Source organism: Odocoileus virginianus, chromosome 12 (genome assembly GCF_023699985.2).
Source record: "Odocoileus virginianus isolate 20LAN1187 ecotype Illinois chromosome 12, Ovbor_1.2, whole genome shotgun sequence".
Lineage (NCBI taxonomy): Eukaryota > Metazoa > Chordata > Mammalia > Artiodactyla > Cervidae > Odocoileus > Odocoileus virginianus.
The window spans coordinates 49,438,366-49,464,085 of NC_069685.1; the positions used below are offsets into that span (position 1 = coordinate 49,438,366).

Consider the following 25,720-nt stretch of genomic DNA (forward strand, 5'->3'; position numbering starts at 1 on the left):
AAGATGGTTTTAAGAGTAAGCACTTAATCTGGAGCCCTCTCCAAGTTCTCCCATTGGCCATTCATCAATTTCTGCAGTTGTCACATCCTTCTCAATCCCAGCCCTCTAGGACTCAGTCCCAGACTTCCCATTCTACATTATGCAGTCTCATTCTCCTATCCTTGTATTGACTTTGCATAAAAATTTGATCCAGTCAAATGCTAATCTTTAGTTCAGACCTCTTTCTGGAGTTTAGTCCCAAATACCTGACTAATACATACCTCTTCCCTGGGGCCTAAATTTCCACCTTCAATATACTAATACACCAGTGCTTCAAGAATTTCTTCCACTCATACTTATCTCTAAGGATAAAATTGCCTCAAGTTACCACGCAGTGAAAATGGAACTCGCCCTTTACTCCCAAACATAGTCAACATCAGTTTTTCTCAAGCAATCGTTCAGCCAGTTAAGTCAGAATCTGGGCAAATAATTCATTCTTCTCTCATTCCCCATTTACAACCCTTCAATTATCTCTGTTACTTTATCTTATAAATATCCTCTGCTGCTGCTGCTTAGTCATTTCAGCCTCTGTGACCCTAAGGACTGCAGTCTGCCAGTCTTCTCTGGCCATGGGATTCTCTAGGCAAGAGTACCAGAATGGGTTGCCATGCCCTCTTCCAGGGGATCTTCCTGACCCAGGGATTGAACCCGGTCTCCTGGCATTGCAGGCAGATTCTTTACCACTGAGCCACCAGGGAAGCCGCTTAAATATCCTCTATTTGAATATCAACTCTACGTTACTGTTGACACTACCCTAATCCAAGTGAACATTTGTTGATTTCATTACAAAATAGTGATCTGTCTGCTACAATCAGAATGTTACTCAGCTCCATGCCTATCCTTTTCCAAACATGGGATCAGGATCATCTTATCACAGTGAAAATTGGTGGGTCATGGACACACCACTTGTTTAAAATGTTGAAATGACTTCCCAATTCTAGGACTGGAAAGAATATCCCTAGTGTGATCTGTGAGCACTTGCCTAATGTTCCAGCCACATTTTGTTCCACTCTGCCTAAGACTCCACTTCTTCATTTATCTATTTATTTTTGGTTGCACTGTGCCTTCATTGCTGTGCAAGCTTCTCTAGTTGCAGAGTGGGGGCTACTCTCAATTGCGGTGCACGGGTTTCTCGTGGCGGCTTCTCATTGTGGAGACAAGCTCTAGGGTGAGCAGGCTTCAGTAGTTGTGGCTTAAGGACTCCAGAGCCAGCTCAGTAGTTGGGGCACACGGACTCAGTTGCTCTGAGGCATATGAAACCTTTCTAGACCAGGGCTCAAACCTGTGTCCCCTACACTGGCAGGCAGATTCTTTTCCACTGTACCACCAGGGAAGTCCCAGTCTAAGACTCTTAATACCATCCCCCATGCTCACCACCAACTTTGCTCTCTTTAACATTTCATAATTCAGCTCAAAACTCAACTCCTCAATTCAGACTCCCACCGAAATTTCAAATTTGTTATATATCAATAATTTCCTGTGTTTTTTATGCATATTTATCTTTTAATAAGATGAATTCCCATCAATATCCATTTTGACCCAAGATCAGAAACGTTTACGTTTATTTTTTTTGTTTCTTTTGGGCTTCCGAAAAGGAACCAGAGGAACAGATCAAATTGCCAACAACCACTGTATCATCGAAAAAGCAAGAGAGTTCCAGAAAAACATCTATTTCTGTTTTATTGACTACGCCAAAGCCTTTGACAGTGTGGATCACCACAAACTGTGGAAAATTCTTCAAGAGATGGGAATACCAGACCACCTGACCTGCCTCTTGAGAAATCTGAATGCAGGTCAGGAAGCAACAGTTAGAACTGGACATGGAACAGACTGGTTCCAAACAGGGAAAGGAGTAGGTCAAGGCTGTATATTGTCACCCTACTTATTTAACTTCTATGCAGAGTACATCATGTGAAATGCTAGGCTGGATGAAGCACAAGCTGGAATCAAGATTGACCAGGAGAAATATCAATAACCTCAGATATGCAGATGACACCACCCTTATGGCAGAAAGTGAAGAACTAAAAAGCCTTTTGATAAGATTGAAAGAGGAGAGTGAAAAAGTTGGCTTAAAACTCAACATTCAGAAAATGAAGATCATGGCATCTGGTCCCATCACTTCATGCCAAATAGATGGGGAAACAGTGGAAACAGTGACAGACTTTATTTTTGGGGCTCCAAAATCACTGCAGATGGTGACTGCAGCCATGAAATTAAAGATGCTTGCTCCTTGGAAGAAAAGTTATGACCAACCTAGACAGCATATTAAAAACCAGAGACATTACTTTGTCAACAAAGTTCCGTTTAGTCAAGGCTATGGTTTTTTCAGTAGTTATGTATGGATGTGAGAGTTGGACTATAAAGAAAGCTGAGCCCTGAAGAATAAATGCTCTTGAACTGTGGTGTTGGAGAAGACTCTTGAGAGTCCCCTGGTAAACAAGAAGTCCAACCAGTCCATCCTAAAGGGAATCAGTCCTGACTATTCATTGTAAGGACTGCTGTTAAAGCTGAAACTCCAATACTTTGGCCACCTGATGCGAAGAGCTGGCTCATTGGAAAAGACCCTAATGCTGGGAAAGATTGAAGGCAGGAGGAGAAGGGGACGACAGAGGATGAGATGGTTGGATGGCATCACCGACTCAATCAGCATGAGTTTGAGTAAACTCCGGAAGCTGGTGATGCACAGGGAGGCCTGGTGTGCTGCAGTCCATGGGGTTGCAAAGAGTCAGAAACGACTGAGCGACTGAACTGAACTGAACTGAACTGAACTTGGGCTTCCATGGTAGCTCAGCTGGTAAAGAATCCGCCTGCAATGCAGGAGACCCCAGTTCGATTCCTGGGTCCAGAGAATTCCCCTGGAGGAAGGACAGGCTACCCACTCTAGTATTCTTGGGCTTCCCTTGTGACTCAGTTGGTAAAGGCTTGGCTCGAAATGCGAGAGACCTGGGTTCAATCCCTGGGTTGGGAGATCCCCTGGAGAAGGGAATGCTACCCACTTCAGTATTCTGGCCCAGAGAATTCCATCGACAGAGGAGCCTGGCAGGCTATACAGTCCATAGGGTCCCAGAGTTGAACACTACTTGGTGACTTTCACTTTTCTTTTGTTTCTTTTGCTAGGCTGCACCCTCTATGAAAGCAGGACCAGGCCGTCTCTATTTCGCTCACTCTAGCATCCTCAGCTCCTAGAACAGTGCCTAGCACACAGAACTCGGTAAATAAATGTTGAATGAACGAGTGATTGAAGGAACTGCTGCTGCTGCTGCCGCTCGATTCAGTCGTGTCCGGCTCTGTGCGACCCCATAGACAGGAGCCCACCAAGCTCCCCCGTCCTTGGGATTCTCCAGGCAAGAACACTGTAGTTGGTTGCCATTTCCTTCTCCAATGCATGAAAGTGAAAAGGGAAAGTGAAGCCGCTCAGTCATGTCTGACTCTTGGTGACCCCATGGACTGCAGCCTACCAGGCTCCTCCGTCCATGGGATTTTCCAGGCAAGAGTACTGGAGTGGGTTGATTGAAGGAGAGATACCACCAGAAGCTTCTAGGGACAAATCTAAAATAATCTAAAATCAAGCTAGCTTTTTATGAAAAAGTGAAACAAGTCCAATCAACTGAAGTAGCTTCTCCAAGAACAAAAAAGGTAGTCTGTGGCAAAACTGGAGTTCCTTATTGCTGTTTGGCATGAACACCAGAATCTGTGACAAGCCATGCATCGTGCTTTGATTTTTTTTTTTTTTTTTTTCTACTTTTGAGGCAAAACGGGGACAACTCGCATTGTAACACTTTCTGATCTGGTTCGGCTTTCTTCACGTTAAAAACAACCAATCCCAGTATGCAATGCAAACAATGAGTTAACAGTCGCTTAGAAACCACATATCCCAGAATGCCATGATCCCGAGCAATCTCGGAAGTGGGTAGAGGAGACGCCACTGCATTCTGGGAGTTGTAGTCTCAGGACTGGCCCGCCCCTTGTGCTACTTCGGCGGCCTACGTTTGGAGGATACCCTACTTGGGTGGCTTAGCGCGGTGGGGGCCCTAGAGAGCGGTTCCGCCCAACAAAATCTTCGCCTCCGGCCCGGTGGCCAGCTCCGCCTCTTCTCGTATCTTTCCCACAGCCCAAAATGGCGGCGGAGGTGGATTTTGGCGATTTAGAGCTGTTCGAGGCGTTTGACCACCCAGAGGACTCGACTCCGAAGCCTGTTCACACCCGCTTCAAGGACGACGACGGCGACGAGGAGGACGAGAATGGGATTGGCGACGCGGAGCTGCGGGAACGGCTTCGGCAGTGCGAGGAAACCATCGAGCAGCTCCGCGCCGAGAATATCCTTCCCGCTCGCTGGGCCCTGTCACCGGGGCGTGTGGTGGGGCCCGTGCCGGTAGGGCGCGGGCGGAAATTCCACAAGGGCCAGAATTCAGCCTTAGAATCTAGGGTTCGGGTTGCATAAGCTGTGCTCGAGGCCTCGGCACAGACCTCTCCCCTTGTGGGATTCGTCTCGTAGACCTGATTCGCTTCTCCCGTCCGCGAGTCTGAGGCGGGATTTTAGCGGTATTACTGACTGTTTAAACTGTTCAGTTGTAGACTGTTCACTACGTCTCTTCCCGTCCTTTGAGTCATTATCCGGTCTCCTTTTTTGGAACCAGTGTAAAGTTGATGCAGTCACGCTCTGTGGTGTATTAGGAGATACCGGCTACTTTGACCTGGGCGCAGATGTGTCTTTAAGGCGGGGCCAGTTAGTGGTCCTATTCTGTGGAGTTGGGGTCCCTACGGAGTCGAGGCATGCACAGAGAAATGGTTCATTGACTGATGACCATTGGGGATTCATTTGAAAGTTCTTCCACTTTGAAACAGCTTCCGTGTGGAATGTGCATTGCAGAGCTCCAGGGAAAACGCTCCCAATAAGTTTCCGTTAGACTTTAGTTACATGTCCACGGCCTTTCTAGCAAAATGTGTTAATATGTTTATATGTTTTTAGAGGGTGTTTGCTGGTGGGGGTTAACTTATTTTTAAAATTTTTGTTTATTTTTACTGAGCTTACAATTTTGGTTCAGAAACTTTTTTCTAGTGTAAGGTTTTCGAAGCCTTTTTTTTCATAATGCCTTTTTCCTGGACATTTTATTGTGGAAAATTTCTAAAGACAGAAAAGTTGAAAGGATTTGGCGGTGAACATTCATAGATTCCGTCTTAGATTGTTCAGTTCTTAACGGTTTGTTATGCTGCATTTACCTTACTGAGTTATCATGATGCTTTTGACCTGGAACGTTTTAAGTGGCTGTTTAACTTCTGACTGTACACTCTTGTCCGAATAGCATTTTTGGTTTCAGTCTCTTAGTCTCTTTTGAATTACATGACCCTATCTTAGAAATACCGTGTTGGAAGGGTATGTACTTCAGCTTTTTAGATCCAGGTACTAGTCCTGCAACAGAAAAGGTCAGTAAGTGTGTCATCCTCAAAATATTTGTCTTTTAACTTTTGTAACATATTTATAACATGTTCATAACACTGACATCAAAAATGAGGTTAGTGGTTGAATTTTATGATCTTATTTCTGTTTAATGAGGGCTATACTCCTTAACAAGTAATAACATCAAGAACTTAAAAGAAAATTGAATATTTTGACTCGACCAAGGTATGAGATCTTGAATTTGCACTATAATGTACTTTTTATTTTGTCCTGATATTAATATTTAATCGAAGGTTTTGGGTTTTTTTTTTTTTTAAGTATTTGGGATTTTTGTATTGCTTGTATGTGTTCCGTATACTCTGAAGAAATCAGAGTAATGATCCTTTATTTTTAATTTATGAGGGTAAAATTTGAATTCTCATAACTGCATTAAACTTTGAAACTGACTGGGTGAAAATACGTGTGAAACACAAACCAGAAATTTTTTCTTAATCTTCAGAATAAGTTATCTTCAGGCAAGTTATCAACCTATTCACGTTTCTATTCAGTGAACATTTCTGGAAAGTTAGAATTCAAATTACAGTATTGATATAGCTGAAGATTTATTTACACAATTAAAGGGTGTCTGTAAATAGAAACAATGCAAGATATATTTTAGAAGAAGAGAAAGGAGTTGCTTTTGAAAAAAGTAAAGTGAGTAAATTTGCTTTCAGGCATCTAATTTTAATAGATAATTACATGTTGATATTTCCTTTTTTATGTAATTTTATTTGTTGGCTAGCTGGATCTTCATTGCTGCACAAGCTTTGGCTCTAGTTGCAGCTGCTGCTAAGTTGCTTCAGTCGTGTCCGACTCTGTGTGACCCCATAGACAGCAGCCCACCAGGCTCCCCCGTCCCTGGGATTCTCCAGGCAAGAACGCTGGAGTGGGTTGCCATTTCCTTCTCCAATGCAAGAAAGTGAAAAGTGAAAGCGAAGTCTCTCAGTCGTATCCGACTCTTAGCGACCCCATGGACCGCAGCCTACCAGGCTCGTCTGCCCATGGGATTTACCAGGCAAGAGTACCGGAGTGGGTTGCCATTGCCTTCTCCCTAGTTGCAGGGAGAAGGGACTACTCTCTAGTTGCAGTATGCAGGCTTCTCGTTGCCATGGCTTCTCTGGCAGAGCACAGCTCGGTAGCTGTGGCAGCTGGGCTCTGTAGTTAACAGTTCCCGGACTCTAGGGTGCAGGCTCAGTAGTTGTATCGCACAGGCTTAGTTGCTCCACAGCAAGTGGGATCTTCCCGAACGAGGGAGCGAACCCTGTCTCCTGCATTGGTAGGTGGATTCTTTACCATTGAGCCACCAAGAAGGCCCCAATTATTTCTTGGTTTGTGTTTATTTAGTAGCCACTAAATCTAAAATATTTATTAAAACATTTATTATACAGAGTGGTATGCTAAGGCTTTCAGACTTTGGGGTGCCATGATGCAGTTTCACATGGAATTTTTTATCCCTGGTACCAGCTGAAGTAACCTGCTGCATTGGTGACTAAAATTTTAGAATTTAGACATATTTCAGAATATGTCTAAAGAATAATTTCTCTATGCCCTACCTTCCTATCTATGTGAGCACACTCTGTGGATCTACACTTGTTTTTGGTTAGGTAGTAAATGTATTGAATGTGAGTAGGATTCCTAAAAAAATAAATCATAATTTTTATATGTGTAGAGATATTTTATTTAGACAAGCACATGCTTTGTAATAGAGTCAATCATTTGAACATTAAATATTTATAAGTGGGTTAACAGTCACCTGAGTTTAAACAATTATAGCATTATAGGCTTTGCCAATTTATAAGGAAGCATTAGTACCCTGAAAAAGGAATAAACTATATATTTATTTATTTAGAATTAAAGTTCTCCACATTGTGAGACTGACAGAACTTTCTATAGAAAACCAAGGAAGAAAAAAATTTAGATAAAATTTGTACCCCATTTGTCTTGATTTAACCCTCATTTTTGGAACTTACATATCACAGTGTCTCCCAGTAAACATTGTGAGTTGGTTTTTGTTGTTGTTTCTTTATATGATAAAAATTTTAAATGTACAGAAAATGGAAAGAATAGTATAATTAATACTCATTTTTATCACTTAGATTTCACAATATTTTGACATATTACCTTCCTTCTAATTCCATATACATACTTTACCCCAAATATTTCAGCATGTATTCTTTTTTCTAAAAACTTTCATGTATTACCACAATGCCATGATCGCACCTAATAACTGGCATGATTTCCTTAATAACATTCTCAACCATATTCAGATTTCCCCAGCTGAATGCCTTTATCACTGATTGCTCAAACTGAACGCCAGTCAAGAGTCACACAGTTGCATGTGGTTTTTAAAAGCATGGTGTTTTGTTTTGTTGGATCGTTGTATTTATTTATTTACTTTTGGCTGTGCTGGGTCTTCGTTGCTGTGTGGGCTGCTCTAGTTGTGGTGTGTGGGCTTCTCGTCGCGGTGGCTCCTCTTGTGGAGCACGGGTTCTCAGGCGCTCGGCCTTCAGTAGCTGTGGCACAAGGGCTCAGGAGTTGCAGTTCCTGTAGCGCGCAGGCTCAGTAGTTGTGGTGCGTGGGATTAGCTGCTCCATGGTATGTAGGATCTTCCTGGACCAGGGATTGAACCCGTGCCTCCCGCATTAGCAGGCGGATTCTTTACCACTGAGCCACCAGGGAAGCCCACAGTGTATTTTTTTTTTTTTAAACTGCAGTTTTTGCAGATTGAAACAAGTTTCTGGATGTCTTCATATTTTAATTTTATTTCTCTACTTGATGTGAGCAGTTCCACGTACAGATTGATTGATTTCACATGCTGTACAGGTACAAGGATTTGAGGAACGTGTGGAGAAATCAGATACAGCTGCTCCCAGGTTACCAAAGGAATATATAGCAGATTTCAAGGCTGCAGTCTAGTTCTATTTTTTCCAGTATTTGAAAGTCACATCCAGGAATAGTGTAATTTTACATCTTTACTTTAAAATTTTGGATCCGGGATGTTTAGTGCAGTGTTCTCTGCCCTCCAAAAAGTCTACCCATTTATTTATAAAGTGTTTCCATTTCCTACGTATTTCCAAGCCAAATTCACTATGATTCTTTCAGAATTATATTCTTTGTAACCTGCTGGTTTACTCAGTTCCTCCCTCTCCTCAATTTGTAAACAAACAGCCATTAGGTAAAGAAACTTTCTGGTTGAAAACTGAAAGATTGACTGCAGCTTTTAATTTTTTATGAAATATTTAAAATATATATGTAAAGTAAAAGATAATCTTTATAAAATTATTCAAGTATGTAAAATTGGTGAAAACTGGAGTTCCTGGTGGTTCTTGATCTTGTAAGGTTCAGTGTTTATATATACATATGCAAGTTTTATTTTAATGTCTTCTAAGAATATGTTTTAACTTCTGTTTTAGTGGAATATTGGTGAACAATACTAAGTTAGATGGACCTTTATTACAGATTCTATTTATGAACAATGTTATTTCAAAGTAAGTAATTTTTTCTTTCCTAAATATTATGAGCTAATGTGTTTATGATACAGTGTTTGTATAAATATGCTGTTTTCATCTGTATTTATACCATCTGTATTCTTTTACTAAAAATTTATGGAATCATGATAAGAGCCAGGACTTTGCAGTCATATCAACCTGAATTTGAATCTGGCTACCTCTGCTTTCTAGTAGATATGTGAACCTGGAGAGGTCACTGACCCTCTCTGCATATCAGTTTCCTTACTGGAAAACAGGACCCTAATAGTAACTACCTTTTAGGTAACTAAATGAGCACCTGTAAGAGCCCAGTGTTGTTATTGTTTAGTTTCTAAATGGTGTCTGACTCTTTGCAACCCCATTGACTGTAGCCCACTACATTCCTCAGTCCATGGGATTTCCCAGGCAAGAATACTGGAGTGGGTTGCCATTTCCTTCTCCAGGGGATCTTCCCTACCCAGGGATTGAACCTGCCTCTCCTGCAGCCTCTGCATTAGCAGGTGGATTCTTTATCACTGAGTCACCAGGGAAACCCAAATAGCCCAAATAGCTGTCTAGCTGCTAATAAAAGTCACTGCTACCACCATTTCGCTACCAGAACAGGGAGCTGAGTCTTCCCTGTTGGCTGTGTTCAAAACTTACCACGTGATTTTTTTTTTTTTTTTTAATAGCAAAACTAGACCTTGCTAGTTTTCAGTATTCTTGGGTCTAGGATGTCTCAGTGCTTTCCTACGATGCTTGCTAGAATGTTCTGAACTGGTTTGAGGCCTTGACCCATATCTTGCTTGAAGCATGGTCATAGACATTTCAGATGGTTGCTTGCCCCCTCCCGCGTCACATGTTGTCATGTCTTAGACACTGTGCAAGGTAAAGGGAGCATACTTAGGTGTTACCTGCGTGGCTGATCCATTGGCTACTTTATCTCACAGAAGTGGAACCTGAAGCTGTGTGGGGTGGTACAGCCAGTGGCACGGTGCTGGGCATGTGGGACTCCAGGGCCACTGTCACCATCAGAGGCAGCCTCTTACTCAAGCTCCTGGCAGACCTTTTTTTTTTTTCTCAATTCAAAAAAAATTTTTTTTGGCCACACTGCATGGCATGTATCTCAGTTCCCTGAACAGGAATCGAACGTACACCCCCTGCGTTGGGAGTGCTGAGTCTCAATCACTGGACCACCAGGAAATTCCCTCCTGACAGTCTTAATGTCTGCACCACTCACCTGAGGTTGTGCCTGCAGAAATCTTAGAATGTCAGGGCTAAAGAGACCTAACAGATCATCAAGTCCACGAAGAGGAATTTGGCTCTATGGCCCCTTCTAAACTGAGCACTGAAGAGTATTTGATGAACATGGTTCTTGACCTGGAGAGCTAGAGAGCATAGACCTCGGTCATTTTTCTTGCATTGCATTTTGGTCTTTTTTTTTTCCTCCAGTGTCATATTTACATAGGTGTTGCCTTGGGTGTGCAAAAAGAGTCTGTGGAAAGAGGCTGTGGAAGAGCTGAATGCATTGATTGTGTGTGTGTTGCAGAAATAAGTGGCTGTGAAACAGGGTAGGAAGGGGGCTTTTTGTTATGTAACTATTTTACTTCTTTTGAATTTTGAACCATTTCCATGTGTTATATATTTACAAATTAAATTTGTAAAATTTATAAATCCATGTAGTCTTTGTGTAAGTATCTGCCAGCTCTTACATGCTAGGCACTATGTTAGATTGTCATCATTGTATTGTTAACTTGGCAAAAATGGTTTGTTTTTTTTTCCCTAAAGAATAGATTAGACTGTTACATACAGTCAGTGATTTGATATAAACTCTGAAAAACAAAATAACAATATTTACACATGCCATCTTCTAAAAATGCATGACTTCAGTCAAGTCAGTGTTTTACTCTGTCTGGGTTCTGACCATTTTGTCCTCTTATGCAGGCAATATCATCAAGAAATAGAGGAATTTGTATCAAATTTAGTAAAAAGATTTGAGGAACAGCAGAAAAATGATGTGGAAAAGACTTCCTTTAATCTTTTGCCCCAGGTATTTCAAACTTAAGAGACTTTAAGATTAGTAGGTTATGCATTTTACTGCCAATTATTAGGCGACTCCGGGGATCCTCTTGAATCAAAACCAGAATGGTTGTTGAGGTTGTCTGTTCACCTTCCATCCTGCAACCTGGCTTCCTCTCCACAATCTGACCAATGCAGCCATGGGGCTTTCTTTCGGATTGTGATTGCTCTTCTTAGGGAATAATATTCACACCTGGCTACACTCAAAGCCTTTCCCCCTGCACCATTTCCTAACTTGGACCCATGGTTTGGGGCAGAAAATTAATTTTAGGCCAGGGAAAAACATCTCTTTTTCTGGGGACTATAAAAAAATGGATTTTCTTTCTTTCTTTTTCTTTTTTTTTTTTACTAAAATGAACAAGTTCATGTATCATCCTTTTTTCCCCTCTACTTGTTTTAAAAATCAGTAGCATGCCCAAAGAAATCTGAGAGATTACACTGTGTGAATATTAAGGCATAAATTTATCTCAAGAAAATCAAGATTATGATTTCTGGGCTTTTTTTTTTTAATTAAAAGTTAAGGTAAGTAGAGGCTCTCAAATAAGGATCTCTAGCTGTTTATCCTCAGAGGTTGGAGAATGGAATATACTAGTTTACTAAATTTTTGTCACCTTTAGTTTTCATCTATTATATATAATTTTTTTAAAGATTCAAGGAACAGAATACATTTAACAATAAAAACCATACTGAATGTTATTTAATTTTTGATTCAAGAAACACTTCAGAATTTTGTGCCTTGAGTATCAGCATTGACCAGCAATGACAAGTTTATATTTTTAATTTTTTTATTATCTGATTTGAAGATAAAGCCTGTCTTGTCAGTTTAAATGTTGAAAGTTCCATAATTAATATTTATTAACATAAAAGTCAGAGTGTAAGCTAATGTTTCAGAAGATACTATCTTTTATATCTTTTTTTAACTTTCCCACTTGGGAAATAGCTTTCATAAACTTTCCTATCTAGCTTAACTTCTCACTCCCCCTAATTATCACAGCAATGAATTCAAACTTTTATATACCTTAATGATATGTATTAGAAAATAAAGTGAATGTGTTCAGATTCAATTATGAAATTTAAAGTTGTTAAAAATTGTTTAGCTTTTGTAACTTGTGTTTTTCTTTGTGTTAGCCATCCAGTGTTATGCTAGAAGAGGACCATAAAGTAGAAGAATCCAGTTCCGTTAATAATAAGGAAGCTTTTAGTGTAAGTTTGGACACTTTAGTTTTGAATTCTGCAGATATATTTCCTATCCTCTGTCCATTGGGTAGCATTTAAATGGTAAACTGATGTAGTCGCGTGTCATCTAATGATCACACATTCTTTCATTAAATCTGTTGTAAACAACAGTGTAGGCTTCAGCCTTCTAAATATTATAGTTTGCTTTTTAATAACTATTTCATTGTGACCTAGGAGTAAAATAGATATACCTCAGAGGACTTTTTTTTTCTCCTGAGTATCCTCTCTGTTCATTCTTTCTTTTTTTTTTAAATAGATTTTATATTTTTTAGAGCAGTTTTTAGTAGATTTTATAATTTTAATAGATTTTATATTTTTTTCAAGTTCACAGAGAAATTGAGTGAAACATACAGATATTTGCCACGCCTCCCCTGCCCCCACACATTTATAACCTCCCCCTCTATCAACATCTCCCACCAGATGGTACATTTGTTACAATTGATAAATTTGCAGCGACACATCATCATCACCCAGAGTCCATGGTTTACATTAAGGTTCACTTTTCGTGCTGTATGGTCTATGGATTTGTACAGTAATACACATCTACCATTAGACCTTCATATAGAGTAGTTTCACTGCCCTAAAAATTCTCTTTACTCCACCTATTCATCATCCTCTCCCCACTCATCATCTTTAAGAACTTGGATGAAAATATAGAAAGCATGCTTGTGGAACTTATAGATGGGTGAATCTGAGAGGGATAAATAACTAGTATAACAAGTGGCAACTTGGAAATGTTAAATATTTGAAAGACTCATATAGTGAGTGAAAAACAGAAGATTTTTAACAGAGATGAGCCCATATGTAGGCCTTTTGATACCTATGCAAAATTCAGAGGTGTCAGTGCAATGTCATGTGTGATTTTGCAACTTAAAAGTTTTTAAAGAAGATGATATCATCCTGGATTCCATTAAAGGAAGACCAGTTTTCATGTTCATGGAGTGTGCCATTGACATACCACAGTTTAGACTGATAAGTGTGCAACATCCTAGTCAGGTGCCACCTTAAATCCCAGAACCTTATTGTTTAGAAGGGAGATGAAGTTATCTAGTTCAAGGTCAGGATCTTTCTTTAAAGCGCCCTGATAGCTAGCATCCTGGTCTTTTTTTTTTTTTTTTTTTTTTGACTCTTCTCAGTAACGTGGAATTCACTTTAAAAAAAATAAATGAGACATACTTCTTCATTTGTCACATCTCTGATAGAAATTTGTCCTCTCTAAAAGTTGAGCTGAAATGTGCTGCTTGTACTCACTGGTCCTAGTCTTGCCTCTTGGCACTCTATAGGGTGATCTCACATGATACCTTTGCAGATATTAGCCTTTATCACATATGCAGAGTTGTTTCCATGTCTTGTAAATCTTCTCAGTAAGATCTGTGGGCTCTTCATCCTCCCAGCACAGACAGGATGTAGATGATATAAAGTGTTATTAGTTTTCTCAAGTATGACGGTGGTATCATGATTTGTAGGAGAATGTTCTTATTCTTAGGAGGCTCATACTGAAGTATTTAGGGGTGCCATGTTGTGAATGGTGCAGTGTTGTAGCTGGTTATATGTGGAAGCTGGATCTCGGGTAGGAAGTTGTTAGTCCCCAGCAGGAGCAAATAATAGCTTAGACTAAGGTGAGAGTGGTGGCAGCTTACTTTTTAAAAATGGCTTAGTAAAAAGTATGTTTTTGTATGGAGAGAGCGATGTGCACACAGAAATGTCAGTTAACCATCGTTGAACCTAGATGGGGGCTCATGGATGTTCCAACTTTTTCTGTATGAAATTTTTCCAAATTTGTATGGAATTTTTCTCCTATTGGGAGACAAGGAAATGGAAACAATGAATATAGAAATAAAGACAGCTTTCTGAGGATCTTGCTACAAAAGGAAGCAAAGAAATGGGAAATAGAAGAATTGTTGACTAGTTTTTGCTTTTTAAGTCTGGAGGGAGTGCCCCTGACAGTAGTGATCCAACAGGAAAAGCTCCATGATCTAGGCAATGTCAGGGAATTCAGTGATGGAGATTTTACTGACACATCAGGATATGACTCCTTCACTAGGAAGTTGATTATTATTTCTAGTAATTTTATCATCCAGAAATAAGTTGGTAAAACAATTAATCATAGTCTTACAGTATCTAATGTCATCTTTTTTTTTTTTCCGCTTAAATAGCAATATTTTTTGACTTGTTTTCTGCAGGTTGTAGGAAGTGTCCTGTATTTTACTAATTTTTGCCTTGATAAATTGGGGCAACCGCTACTAAATGAAAACCCTCAGCTTACGGAAGGATGGGAAATACCCAAGTATCCTACATAGTGAATGAAGATCTTTATGCATCTTGCCATTAAGTTCACCTTTAAAAAAAAAAACCAAATTGTGCAGACTATGATAACTATTCCTTAATAAAACTCACTAAAGGTACCAGCAAGTCTTCAGCCACATTGTTTCTCTAGAAGGGCAAGAAATACAAGTAAAGGCAAAAAGGTTTGTGTGGGGAGTTGCTTTTGTTTTCTTTTTCTTCTTTATTAACCAAAATCATAAACTCTTATAGCTTGAAAAGTTAATATTACTGGCTTACTATGAATAAACAGATTAAACCAGAATTTCAGTACATAGACATAGAGTAAATCTCTAAGTCAATCATATTGCAACTCATTGGTTCAGGCCTGATGTGCCTGGGTGGGTGGAAAGGATTAATCATTGCTGTCTTTGATTGCTGTCTTATAACCATCTACCCCTTTCCAAGTTTCCTAATGGAAAATACAATAATCTGTTTGCCTCAAATCCTTCTGTTATCAGCCACTGACAAAATTCAGAGGTAACAGATCAGTCGAGAACATAAGGGCTCTTGGTTAAAAGACTTGATCAAAAGTAATATTTGTGTAACTCATTAGGACAGGAGGTGAAAGTGAGGTCATTTCTGCAGATATTAGTAATTGGTGATCTGCGTGCTTTCTTGTCTCTGATACACGTTGCTGTCACACAGAATTTTATTGATTTGCTTTGATATTTCTATTTACATTGTGAAAATCTTTGTTTTTTGACCAAATAGGCCAAAGCCTCACTGTTTCAATTGTGGTTCTGAAGAGCATCAAATGAAAGATTGCCCAATGGTAAATTTTTCTCATATAAAAAAAAAATCTTTGAACCAGAGCTTTCTAATATTTTCAGTGCATCTATAGCATTGTGCGATATGAAGAAACTTCCTGTCTTACTTTCCTGTAGTCCTTAATTTTTAAATCTTTCCAAATTTGTCCGTAAGTTTTAAGACATTATTTAAAAAAATAATTTATTACAGTGCTCTCTATTTAAGATGAATAAAACATGATGAGAATTCATGTTTAGACAATTTATTTTAAAAACTTTGTGATAGTGCCAAGGTAATAAGAAATTGAAGGACTGCCTCTCTTCCTTGCTTATTTTTCTAAACTATCCGGTCTCTTTTATACTTGCTCCTTATGCATTAAAACTGAAATAATCTGTGTGCTTGACCTAGGAAAAGTGCTTATGTTTATTTAATTTCTGAAATATTTCTACACTGCTTGATACCATTCTTTCCAAACACATTACGATTTAGCCTCGAAATGCTGCTCGAATAAGCGAAAAGAGAAAAGAGTATATGGATGCCTGTGGTGAGACAAACAATCAGAATTTTCAGCAGCGATATCATGCAGAAGAAGTAGAAGAGAGATTTGGAAGATTTAAGCCAGGAGTTATTAGGTACCTGTGTCATTTTACGTTAGAATGTCATTTCTGTGTCTCCACTATTTGGAACAAGTTCTGTGTATCTTCAGGGTAATAATCAGGATATAAGTGTTCTCCCACAAGTCTCTATATAAAAGATACATCGATTAATCCAAAAAATATCTACAGTAAGTCCCCTACACATAAAGGAGTTCTTTTTCAGAAGCATGTTCATAAGTCCAATTTGTTCGTTAGTCCAACAAAGTTAGCCTAGGTATCCAGCTAACACAGTTGGGTGTATATAGCATCATAAGTTTCTAATACTTTTCACACAAATAATACATAAAAAAACTAACACAAAAGATAAAGGAAACAATTTTAATCTTATAGTACAGTACCTTGAAAAGGACAGTAGTTAACACTACAATAGCTAGCATACAGAGGCACAGTCACATCTTTGAAAGTTCACAACTTGAAGGTTCGTATGTAGGGGACTTAACTGTATTGTGATTGATAGGCACTGCTGTGCCACATGCTGTGTAATATAAGACATGGAAGTGATTTGGGTTTTTTTAATTTATTTTTAATTGAAGGATAATTGCTTTATAATATTGTTTTTCTGCTATACATCAACATGAACCAGCCCTAGGTATACGTATGTCCCCTCTCTCTTGAGCCTCCCTCCCACCTCCCACCCCATCCCACCCCTCTAGGTTGTTACAGAGCCCGGGTTTGTGTTCCCTGAGTCATGCAGCAAATTCCCATTGTTTGTCTATTTTACATATGATGATGTATATATGTTTTCATGCTACTCTTTCCATTTGTCCCATCCTCTTCCCCACCACGGCCGTGTCCACAAGTCTGTTCTCTAAGGACATGGAAGTGTTTTAAAATAATAGAACAGTATGTGTTTTCATCCAAGCAAGAATACAGTATTTTTTTTCCTCCTCTTTTATTTTTACTCAGTGAGGAACTCCAGGACGCACTGGGTGTGACGGACAAGAGTCTTCCACCTTTTATATATCGAATGCGCCAGCTAGGCTACCCACCAGGGTGGCTCAAAGAGGCCGAACTGGAGAACTCAGGGCTTGCGCTCTATGATGGGAAAGGTATAGTATGTCCAGTTAGATAAGTCAACTTAAGGGTTCTATCTCTCTCTCTCTTTTTAAATTAAAGAGTCACAATAAAATAGAATGGGAATGGCTGTCTTGTTTAGTGTGTACTGAGTTAACTAAAAAATACCATGATTTTCCTTTGTTTTACAAGGAAGGAACTAAAACTTCATTGAGAGTTATCAAATAATTATCTGGACTTGCTCAGTGACTACCGAGCAAGGTATTAGCTCTCCAGCTAGACCTCATAAACTCTTGCCTTTCTCAGTAATAGTAAGAGAAATATGACCCATCTCTGCCAGGAGATCTATAAAAGTTTGAATAAATAAACCTTCTCATTAATACAATCTAAAACTTCTCTTAGGTATCTAGAAAAATATTCACACATGTGCCCAAGGAAATGTATGTATGTGAAGATACTTTTTAGCATTGAATATGATAGTGAAAAATTAAAAACATTAAGAGATCTTCCCTGGTGGTCCAGTGGCTAAGACTCTGTGCTCCCAGTGCAGGGGACCCGGGTTCGATCCCTGGTTGGGGAGCTAGATCCCACATGCCACAACTAAGACCCGGCGCAGCCAAAATAAATTAATTTTAAGAATATATATATATATTTTAAAGCAACATTAAGGCCGTAAGGGAGAACGGCTAAGTAAACCATGGTAGATCTAGGGGGTAGAATCCTTGTAGAATTTAATAAATGGAGTAAATCCATGGAGCTCCCATGGCAAGATTCTTACGAAATACTGAGTTTAAAAGATAAATTTTTGGATAGCTTATATATTATGATACTGTTGATCTTCCTGGTGGCTCAGATGGTAAAAAATCTGCCTTCAGTGAGAGAGACCCGGCTTTGGTCCCTGTCTTGAAAAGATCCCCTGGAGAAAGGAATGGCAACCCACTCTAGTATTCTTGCCTGGAGAATCCCATGAACAGAGCAGCCTGGCAGGCTACCGTCTGTGGGGTCTAGAAAAGTCAAATACGACTGAGCGCTAACACCACCACCACCACTACTACTACTACCGTTGATCTTAAAAAAAAAACAAAAAATCCCACATGGGTGAAACCATGCTGTATATTTTCTGTAAGGGGTTATGTTTGTAAAAGATACTTTTGAAAGGAACCATCTAGATTTTAGGGTTTAGACTCATAGAGGCCTTCCCTGACCACCTTATTTAAACATCTCTCTCCTATGTTCATCTGTGTGTCCTGCCAGACTTTATCACTGCACCCTGTTTGTATTCTTCATGCCCTGTCACAGTTCATATATGTTTATTATCATGTAGCACAGTGCCTGACATCTGGTAGATAGTAAATAAGTTTTTAAAAGTCTTAACCAATATACAGCAAACTCAACAGTGGTTATCCCTGAGAAGGAAAACAGGATTGCTCTTAAGATTTTAGTATTATCTCTAATGCTCTAAATTAAAAAAGAAAAGAAAGTGTTTCTAGATATTACTTAGGTCATTAAAATAAAAACAAAACATTTACCAAGCCCCCTTTCTCACGTAGTACCAAGAAGAGTATATTTAGCACAGTCCTTTTAATATTTTATATCCCCAGGTCATGCTGACATTCAAATTATCATTACTCATGCCACTTTCTGTAGGTGCTTGCAGGTCTGTTGTTCTCTCTTTAAAAAAGAAAATTTATCTGGCTGTATCTAGTCTTAGTTGCAGCACACAGGATCTTTGATATCCATTGTGGCATGTGGGTTGTTTTAGTTGTGGCATGTGGCATCTAGTTCCCTGACCAAGAATGAAACCTGGGCCCCCTGCATTGAAAATGCAGTGTCTTAGCCACTGGACCACCGATCTCTTCTTAAATTTCTTTGTTCACATAGGGATTCTTTGGACACATGGTTGTAGATAATTGAGGGTCTCTTAAATCTCTTTTAATCTGTAAGTTCTCTTTCTTGTTTTTAACAAAGCTCTGAATTTTGTCCTTTGGGGTTTTTTGAGATTTTCCTGATCATCCCGATGGTTTTCTTTTAGTGTATTTCTCTGTCCCTCTGTTTCCTGTGAATTGGTGGTAAAATCAGTCATCAGTGAACATTGCCAATATCTAGTTATTGGGGATGGCACAGTGGTTGTATTCTCATTCTTTCATTACTTCTTGGCTTATTATCCTGAAAACTTCTATAAAGAGAAACTTCTCATCAACCATTTAGTTACCTTAGGTATATAGACATGGGACTAATAACATAAATGTTCGCTTTACTTAATGTACTTTTCAAAAAGAATGAAGTAGTTCTCAACTGTCCTTCAAGGATTGCTGTCATCTGTAAAGTGGTATGAGTAGTTAAGTACCTCTTAGGGTTGTTGGGAAGATTAAGTGAGTGAATACTTATAAACTGTTTAAAGCACTATCTGAGAAGAAAACATTTTTCTTATATAGTAACCATTATATAAATGTCTCTTAAATAAAAGAACTAGAATAGAGCATTAGGAAAATCATAAAATCAGTGCAAAATAGACTTTTAAGCAACTCATGGAAGAACTAAACTTTCCAGGTTTTTCAGTATTTATATTTTTATCAAAATGGTATGTCCATGTTGTTTAAAAATTCTAATGGTTCAGACAAATTATAATGAAAGCCATTCTCAGAATAATTTTGTGGTCATAAATATAAGCACTTTCCAGGTCTGCTTTTGGTCCAGAGAGGGATTTATATGGGCACTTAGCAATGTTAACCTTTTTGATGATCCATAATAGATGGTGCTGATGGAGAGACAGAAGCTGGAGAAGTACAGCCAAGTAAAAGTGTCACTTACGACCTCTCGAAACTGGTAAACTATCCAGGTTTTAATATATCTACTCCCAGAGGAATTCCAGATGTAAGTATATTGGCTTTATATTCTTCTGGGATATAAAATTATTTGTGTAGATTGTTCAAAATGTTAGCTTATATAGCAGTTAGTGTCTCATAAAGAAGTAAAGGTTGAGAATTCCCTCGCTGTCCAGTGGTTAGGACTCTACACTTTGAGTGCTGAGGGTGGGAGCTCAATCCGGGGTTGGGAAACTAAGCTCCCATAAGCCATGCAGTGTGGCCAAAAAAAAATAGTAAATGTGACACGAATTTGAGCAAACTCCGGGAGATAGTGGAGACAAAGGAGCCTGGTGTGCTACAGTCCATGGGGTCACAAAGAGGGGGACATGACTTACCAACTGAACAACAGCAACAAAATGTGTTGCTTATGAGTTTAACTTTTTAATTTTCTTTGTGTTGACTAGAATGTTAAGTGAAATCTTGAATTCATCAAAAAGAAAACCCAGTTTTTTCTGATATTATGCCCTAAGGAACTAAAATAGAATGATTAGATTCTGTAAATCTGAAACTATTCTAAAATTTAAAAAAAAAAATTTTTTTTTAACAACATGGGGGGATTTAAAGCAGTATTGTAATTTTACAGAATTGCTTGGGAAATATTTTTCTACCTTTAATCAATCTACGTGTACTATAACTTTTTCCTACTTTTCCTCCTTTTCCCCCCACAAAGTAAAATTTCTCCAATCAAGAAAGGTTTGCTATACTTAATCTTTTCCAACTTTTATCTTATGTTTCAGGATTCAACAATTAACTGTAGTAGTGGTGATGGTGGTGGTGGTATTTTAATAAAAATGCATTCTAGGGACTTCCCTCATGGTCCAGAGGCAAAGACTCTGAGCTCCCAATGCAGGAGGCCTGGGTTCAATCCCTGCTCAGGGAACTAGATCCCACATGCTGCAACTAAGACCCAATGCAGCCAAATAAATGACTTTTAAAAAAAACACATTCTAGCTATTCTTAGGGACTGGGCAGTAGAGAAGCAGCCAAAGGTCTAAACTTAGAGTCTGGTGAACAGATCTGAAGATGTGTGTAATTAGTTAAGGGCTGGCAAAATTGCATATACAAACCATCGGTGCCTCTGGAAGTTGGGTCCAAATCCCAGCCTACATCAGAATCCCCTTGGGGTACGCATTAGAAGTGCACATTCCTAAGCACCCCCTCCCCCACTTAGACTTAACTTTGTCCCTAGAGTCTGCTGGCTTCACAGGAGCCCAAAGTGATTCCTGTTGAGAGCCGCTGTTGAATGTGTTACTGGCAATAAGAGAGAAAGGAGCGATTACTACTCAATTTTAAAAGACAGAAGGTAGAAAACAGCCTGAGTGAGCAAGTTAGGAGAAAGGGACAAGGAACAGTCTATGGGCAGTACTGGTTAGTGTCAGGAGGCAGTGGGAACCAGCCAGGCTGCTGAGAGTCTGTTGTCACCGCCTGTAACTTAATAGTAGGCAGAACCTTTATGGCCCAAGTGGTTTTGTCAAGTAGTCTTTTAGTATTCTGTCCTGACTGTTGTGCAAGCAGAGTTGGGTTTTTTTTCCCTTTCAGTGCACTATTAGTTTCTTTACCCTCCACCCCCTGCAAAAAGGAAAAGTCACATATGAAGCAGGAATGTGATTTGATATCTCCATTTTGCCTCCCATAAGCAGACTCTTCAGAGCACGACATTTTCCAAATACACACTTCTTTTTCCCTTCTCTTTTCATTGTTAGGAATGGAGGATATTTGGGTCAATACCAATGCAGGCGTGTCAGCAGAAGGATGTGTTTGCCAATTACCTAACTTCTAACTTCCAAGCGGTAAATAGATTTTCAGAGTGTGGTTTAGAAAAATGTATTGCTTTCATCCATGGGGTTTCGTAACTCATAGGCATCTCGTTGCCTTCTCTTGTTTTGTATATAAAGCACTCTTTGTTTTCTGATGAATCCAAAGGAAAAAGGTAACTACATTCACCAGTTACCTGGATTGGTTTTCTGTATCATCTTTAAATGGAGGGATGGAGTGTAATTCTTTGTCTCCCCCAACTCACTTGTGTTTGGTTTGGTTCTCCGTTAGCCAAGCATGAAGTCTAGCAGCAAAAGGTCTTCATCTCAGTCCAGCCCCAGTAGTCCAAAGAAGCAGAAGAAGGAAAACAGCGCAGCAGCCTCACCCGCCGACATGGAACTGGACTCGGGTAGGTTCCACCCCGTGGTTTTGCTTTCATTGAGAAAGTAGGACGAGTTGGTATGCTGCTGAGTTCCCTAAGAAAGAGGAAGCTCTTAATGATCAGTAACTCAAGAGTAAATCTTTGCTTTTATCCTTGGGTATCAGAGCACCTCCACTATTGCCAGTCAGAGCTGAGTTGGAAGGCTTATAGCTTGGCGTGAGAGACGGATGGGCCCGCCAACTGGGTTCCTCAGACAGACCTTCCCACCCAGTCCCAGGGGCCCTGGATCTGGACTGGCCCCTCTGATGGGCAGTGCTTTGAGACACACAGTGGAAAATACTCCCCTTTGGGAGCTCATTCCCAAGAGGAGGAAGGGCAGAACTGAGTCAAGCTTTCTCAGTTATTCTTCCCAGGTGTATAAATTCATGAAGTCCCGTCTCCCAGGAGAGAGAGACCATGAAGAAAGTCCATCCTTTCAGAAAGCCAGGGGAAGGGAACAAAGGCCTTGCTCTCTGTACTCCCCTGGTCTTTTGTTCTCTGAATCCTTTGGGTTTACCATGAAACCTGTGGTCAAGCAGGATTGTGATGGTCCTGAGGGATGTGACCAGGGCGAGATGAGTAGGGTTAGGGCATTCAAGACAGTGAGAAATGCAAATACAGAAGCATGAAGCATCACAACATGTTTGTCCACCAACAGTGTGATAGCTGGAGTTCAGACTGGGCTGTAAGAAATGATGTAGTCACAATAGGTAGGTTCTTGGTTGTGAGAGCCTCATATGGTACAGAGGAGATTGAACTTCTTCCTCTAGATCATGGCAAGGCACTAAAGGGTTTCTAATGAGATGGAAAGATTAGTAGGACCAGATTTGTGTTTTAGAAAGACTAATTGTTTGAGGATGAGTATAAGGAAGATGAGTCGAGAAGCAGGAATGACTCTGATACTCCTGACCAACAGTAATGGTCCCAAAATAATGTAGCAGCTATGACAGGCTGTGGGAAAGGGTGGACCCCAGAGAGCTAAGGACCGGGTGTGGGTGGAAGGAAAGGAGGAGGACTCTGGTGACTAGGTTTCGGTTTTGGAGACTTAAACCAGATACTACTGGTGGTGCCAGTGAACGAGTTAACAAACGGGGGAAGAGTCTGAGTTTTAGGAAAAGATTCCTTGTTTTGTACAGATCAGGTCTGTTGTGTCTGTGAGACACCCAGGTAGCGATGACCAGTGACCAGTTGACCACATGAACCCACAGTTCTGTCGAGCAATCTAGACTGGGGTACAGAACTGAGAACTAAGCCAGGGAGTTTCCCAGTTGCCGCCTCTGCTGCTTCTTCCACATCCGCCCACTCGAGAGTCCAGGCAGCCTCATTTCCAGCCAGATTTCCTACCGTGTTAAGGGTTACCCTCAGAGTTACTGGCACCAGAGAGCCTCACCTCTTCCCCTGCAGATGTTCTTTTCAGGTGGATTGAGGCCATTAAGCAATGATGATGATATGCTTACGGGGGGGCTCAGTGGTAAAGAATCCACCTGCCAGTGCAGGAGATGCAGGTTTGATTCCTGGGTCCAGAAGATCCCCTGGAGAAGGAAATGGCAACCCACTCCAGTATTCTTCCCTGGAGAATTCCATGGACAGAAGAGCCTGGTGGGTCACAGTCCATGGGATTGCAAAGAGTCAGACACCACTGAGCACAGCTTACACGTATGGTATCTGAAGATCCAGTTTTCCCCTCTTGAGCCTGTTATTTTGCCATCAAACCTCTGGATTCACCTGAGTTCAAATAATAAATGGTAGTAAAATCGAGTGCTGTATGACAACTCAGTATCTCAACATCCTCATTTCAGATGCCGAGGTCCCGCGTGGGTCCCCAAGCAGTGAAGCTTTTCAGTTTCAGCCCCCGCTGCCCCCTGGCACGCCTCCCCCACTCCCCCGGGGCACCCCTCCACCCATCTTCACTCCTCCGCTCCCCAAGGGCACCCCGCCGCTGACTCCCAGTGACTCACCCCAGACGAGAACGGCATCCGTGACTATGGATGAGGACTCGCTGACTCTGGAGGAGCTAGAAGAACAACAGAGGCAGATATGGGCGGCCCTGGAGCAGGCCGAGAGCATCAATAGTGATTCGGATATTCCTGTAGACACACCTTTAACCGGGAATTCGGTGGCCTCTTCACCTTGTCCGAACGAACCTGACCTCCCTGTCCCAGAGGGAAAAACACCCGAAAAGCAGGTGCCAGGGGAGGCTGAGGTACCAGACACTGCTGCACAGAAATCAGAAGAGGAACAAGCCTCGAGCCCAGATTCTGAGACTGCTTTGCTTGGCCAGAAGGAAAAGGAAGAGTCCACTCAGGTAGACCCAAAAGGTGCTCTTGACCACGGCAGGGTCGAGTCAAACAGTGAGGTCAGGAATGGAGGGAGCAGCCAGCAGCTCCTTCACGAGGACTGCAGTCCTGCAGCAGCCGCGAAGGCCCACAGTGCTATCCCCGACATGAGCAAGTTTGCAACTGGAATAACGCCGTTTGAATTTGAGAACATGGCAGAATCTACTGGAATGTACCTCAGGATAAGAAACTTGTTAAAGAATTCACCCCGAAACCAGCAAAAACACAAGAAGACTTCTGAATGACTGCTTGACATGCACCCAGTACTATTTAATTAGAACTCTGTGTTCTGGTAATTAGGACTAAGTGGACAGGTAAAATTGTTTTCCTATTTGTTCCTCCCATGTGAAAGAAAAAAAAATCTGTCTAAGGCTTAATTGTTGTCTAAAGTCAGGCCTCTTTTAAAGAACGGAAAGACTGAGCTTGCTGGTTTACTATATTTTATTTTCACTGATAAAAACTTGGGGGGAGGTAAGTAGGAGCCGGTTTAGATATGGTTTGTTAAGGTTTATACTATTTTTGGATTGTGAATGTCCATCAGGAGTGATGGTTTTTAATCTGTCTTTTGTACATCATTTTCCCTTTCTACATTTTGCTAATTATCCTGTATGTAAGTTTAATATATCACTTTTTAAAAAAAAAATTCTAACCATTTAAAATTCATATTTCAACTCTTAACAACCAAATGAGAAAAATCAGGGATGAGCAGCTTTATACCATTTGGGGTATTTTTGTAAATGATTTACATGCATCCGTTTTAATAACACTTTTACTTTTTTGTAACTTCATTCTTCATATAAGCTTGCTATACAGGTATGTTCATCTTTGTGTACAAAGGTTTAATAAATTAGTTTTCATATACATAATCTAAGACTTTGAATATAAAAAAATGATTCACAGTTAAATTAGTATATACAACCTTGTAAGTTTGGTAGTAAATTATGTGGTTGCAAAAATTAGTGGTAGCAAAGGAAATTCAGATGTTACAAGTTTGGGTATTTTCAGTGGGTTTCAGCCTTAAATATATCAATAGAAACAGCAGAATCTTTTAAAGGAATTATTTTGAAAAAATAAGTGGTGGGCAGCTAGCCTTTGTACAAAAATAATTTTCTAGATTTGAATCCTATGATAATTGTTACAAACAAAAAGTAGGCATAAACAAATTGTGTTTAATTGTCTGATACATAATACAGAGCTGAAACTATGTTTTTGTCTTTATGTGGAATGCCATGACATCTTTACAGTCGAGTCCATGAAAATAAACATTTAGATGATCTTGAATTAGTCTTAGGTAGTGTTATTCTCCTCCGAGGCCAGCAGAGGGTGCGAAATATAATCCTT

At 40.1% G+C, this 25,720-nt stretch overlaps 1 protein-coding gene across 4 annotated transcripts; it reads left to right on the plus strand.

Annotated features, from left to right (window-relative positions):
* The first annotated feature begins 3,944 nt into the window (after positions 1–3,944).
* On the plus strand, positions 3,945–25,660 carry ZCCHC8 (zinc finger CCHC-type containing 8). Of its 4 annotated transcripts, XM_070475167.1 has the most exons (14): positions 3,945–4,355; positions 5,620–5,662; positions 8,890–8,964; positions 10,888–10,993; positions 12,151–12,225; positions 14,442–14,545; positions 14,661–14,726; positions 15,295–15,355; positions 15,820–15,962; positions 16,893–17,035; positions 19,753–19,874; positions 21,571–21,657; positions 21,914–22,031; positions 23,843–25,660. In XM_070475167.1, the coding sequence occupies exons 1-14, from the start codon at positions 4,157–4,159 to the stop codon at positions 24,622–24,624; spliced, it is 2,124 nt and encodes a 707-aa protein (XP_070331268.1). In that variant the 5' UTR covers positions 3,945–4,156; the 3' UTR covers positions 24,625–25,660. The 4 variants fall into 4 exon arrangements, with proteins under 4 accessions (XP_070331268.1, XP_020745449.1, XP_070331270.1 ...); XM_020889790.2 differs by lacking the exons at positions 3,945–4,355; positions 5,620–5,662 and adding an exon at positions 4,426–5,463; XM_070475169.1 differs by lacking the exons at positions 3,945–4,355; positions 5,620–5,662; positions 10,888–10,993 and having other exon boundaries at positions 8,891–8,964.
* The last annotated feature ends 60 nt before the right edge of the window (positions 25,661–25,720 follow it).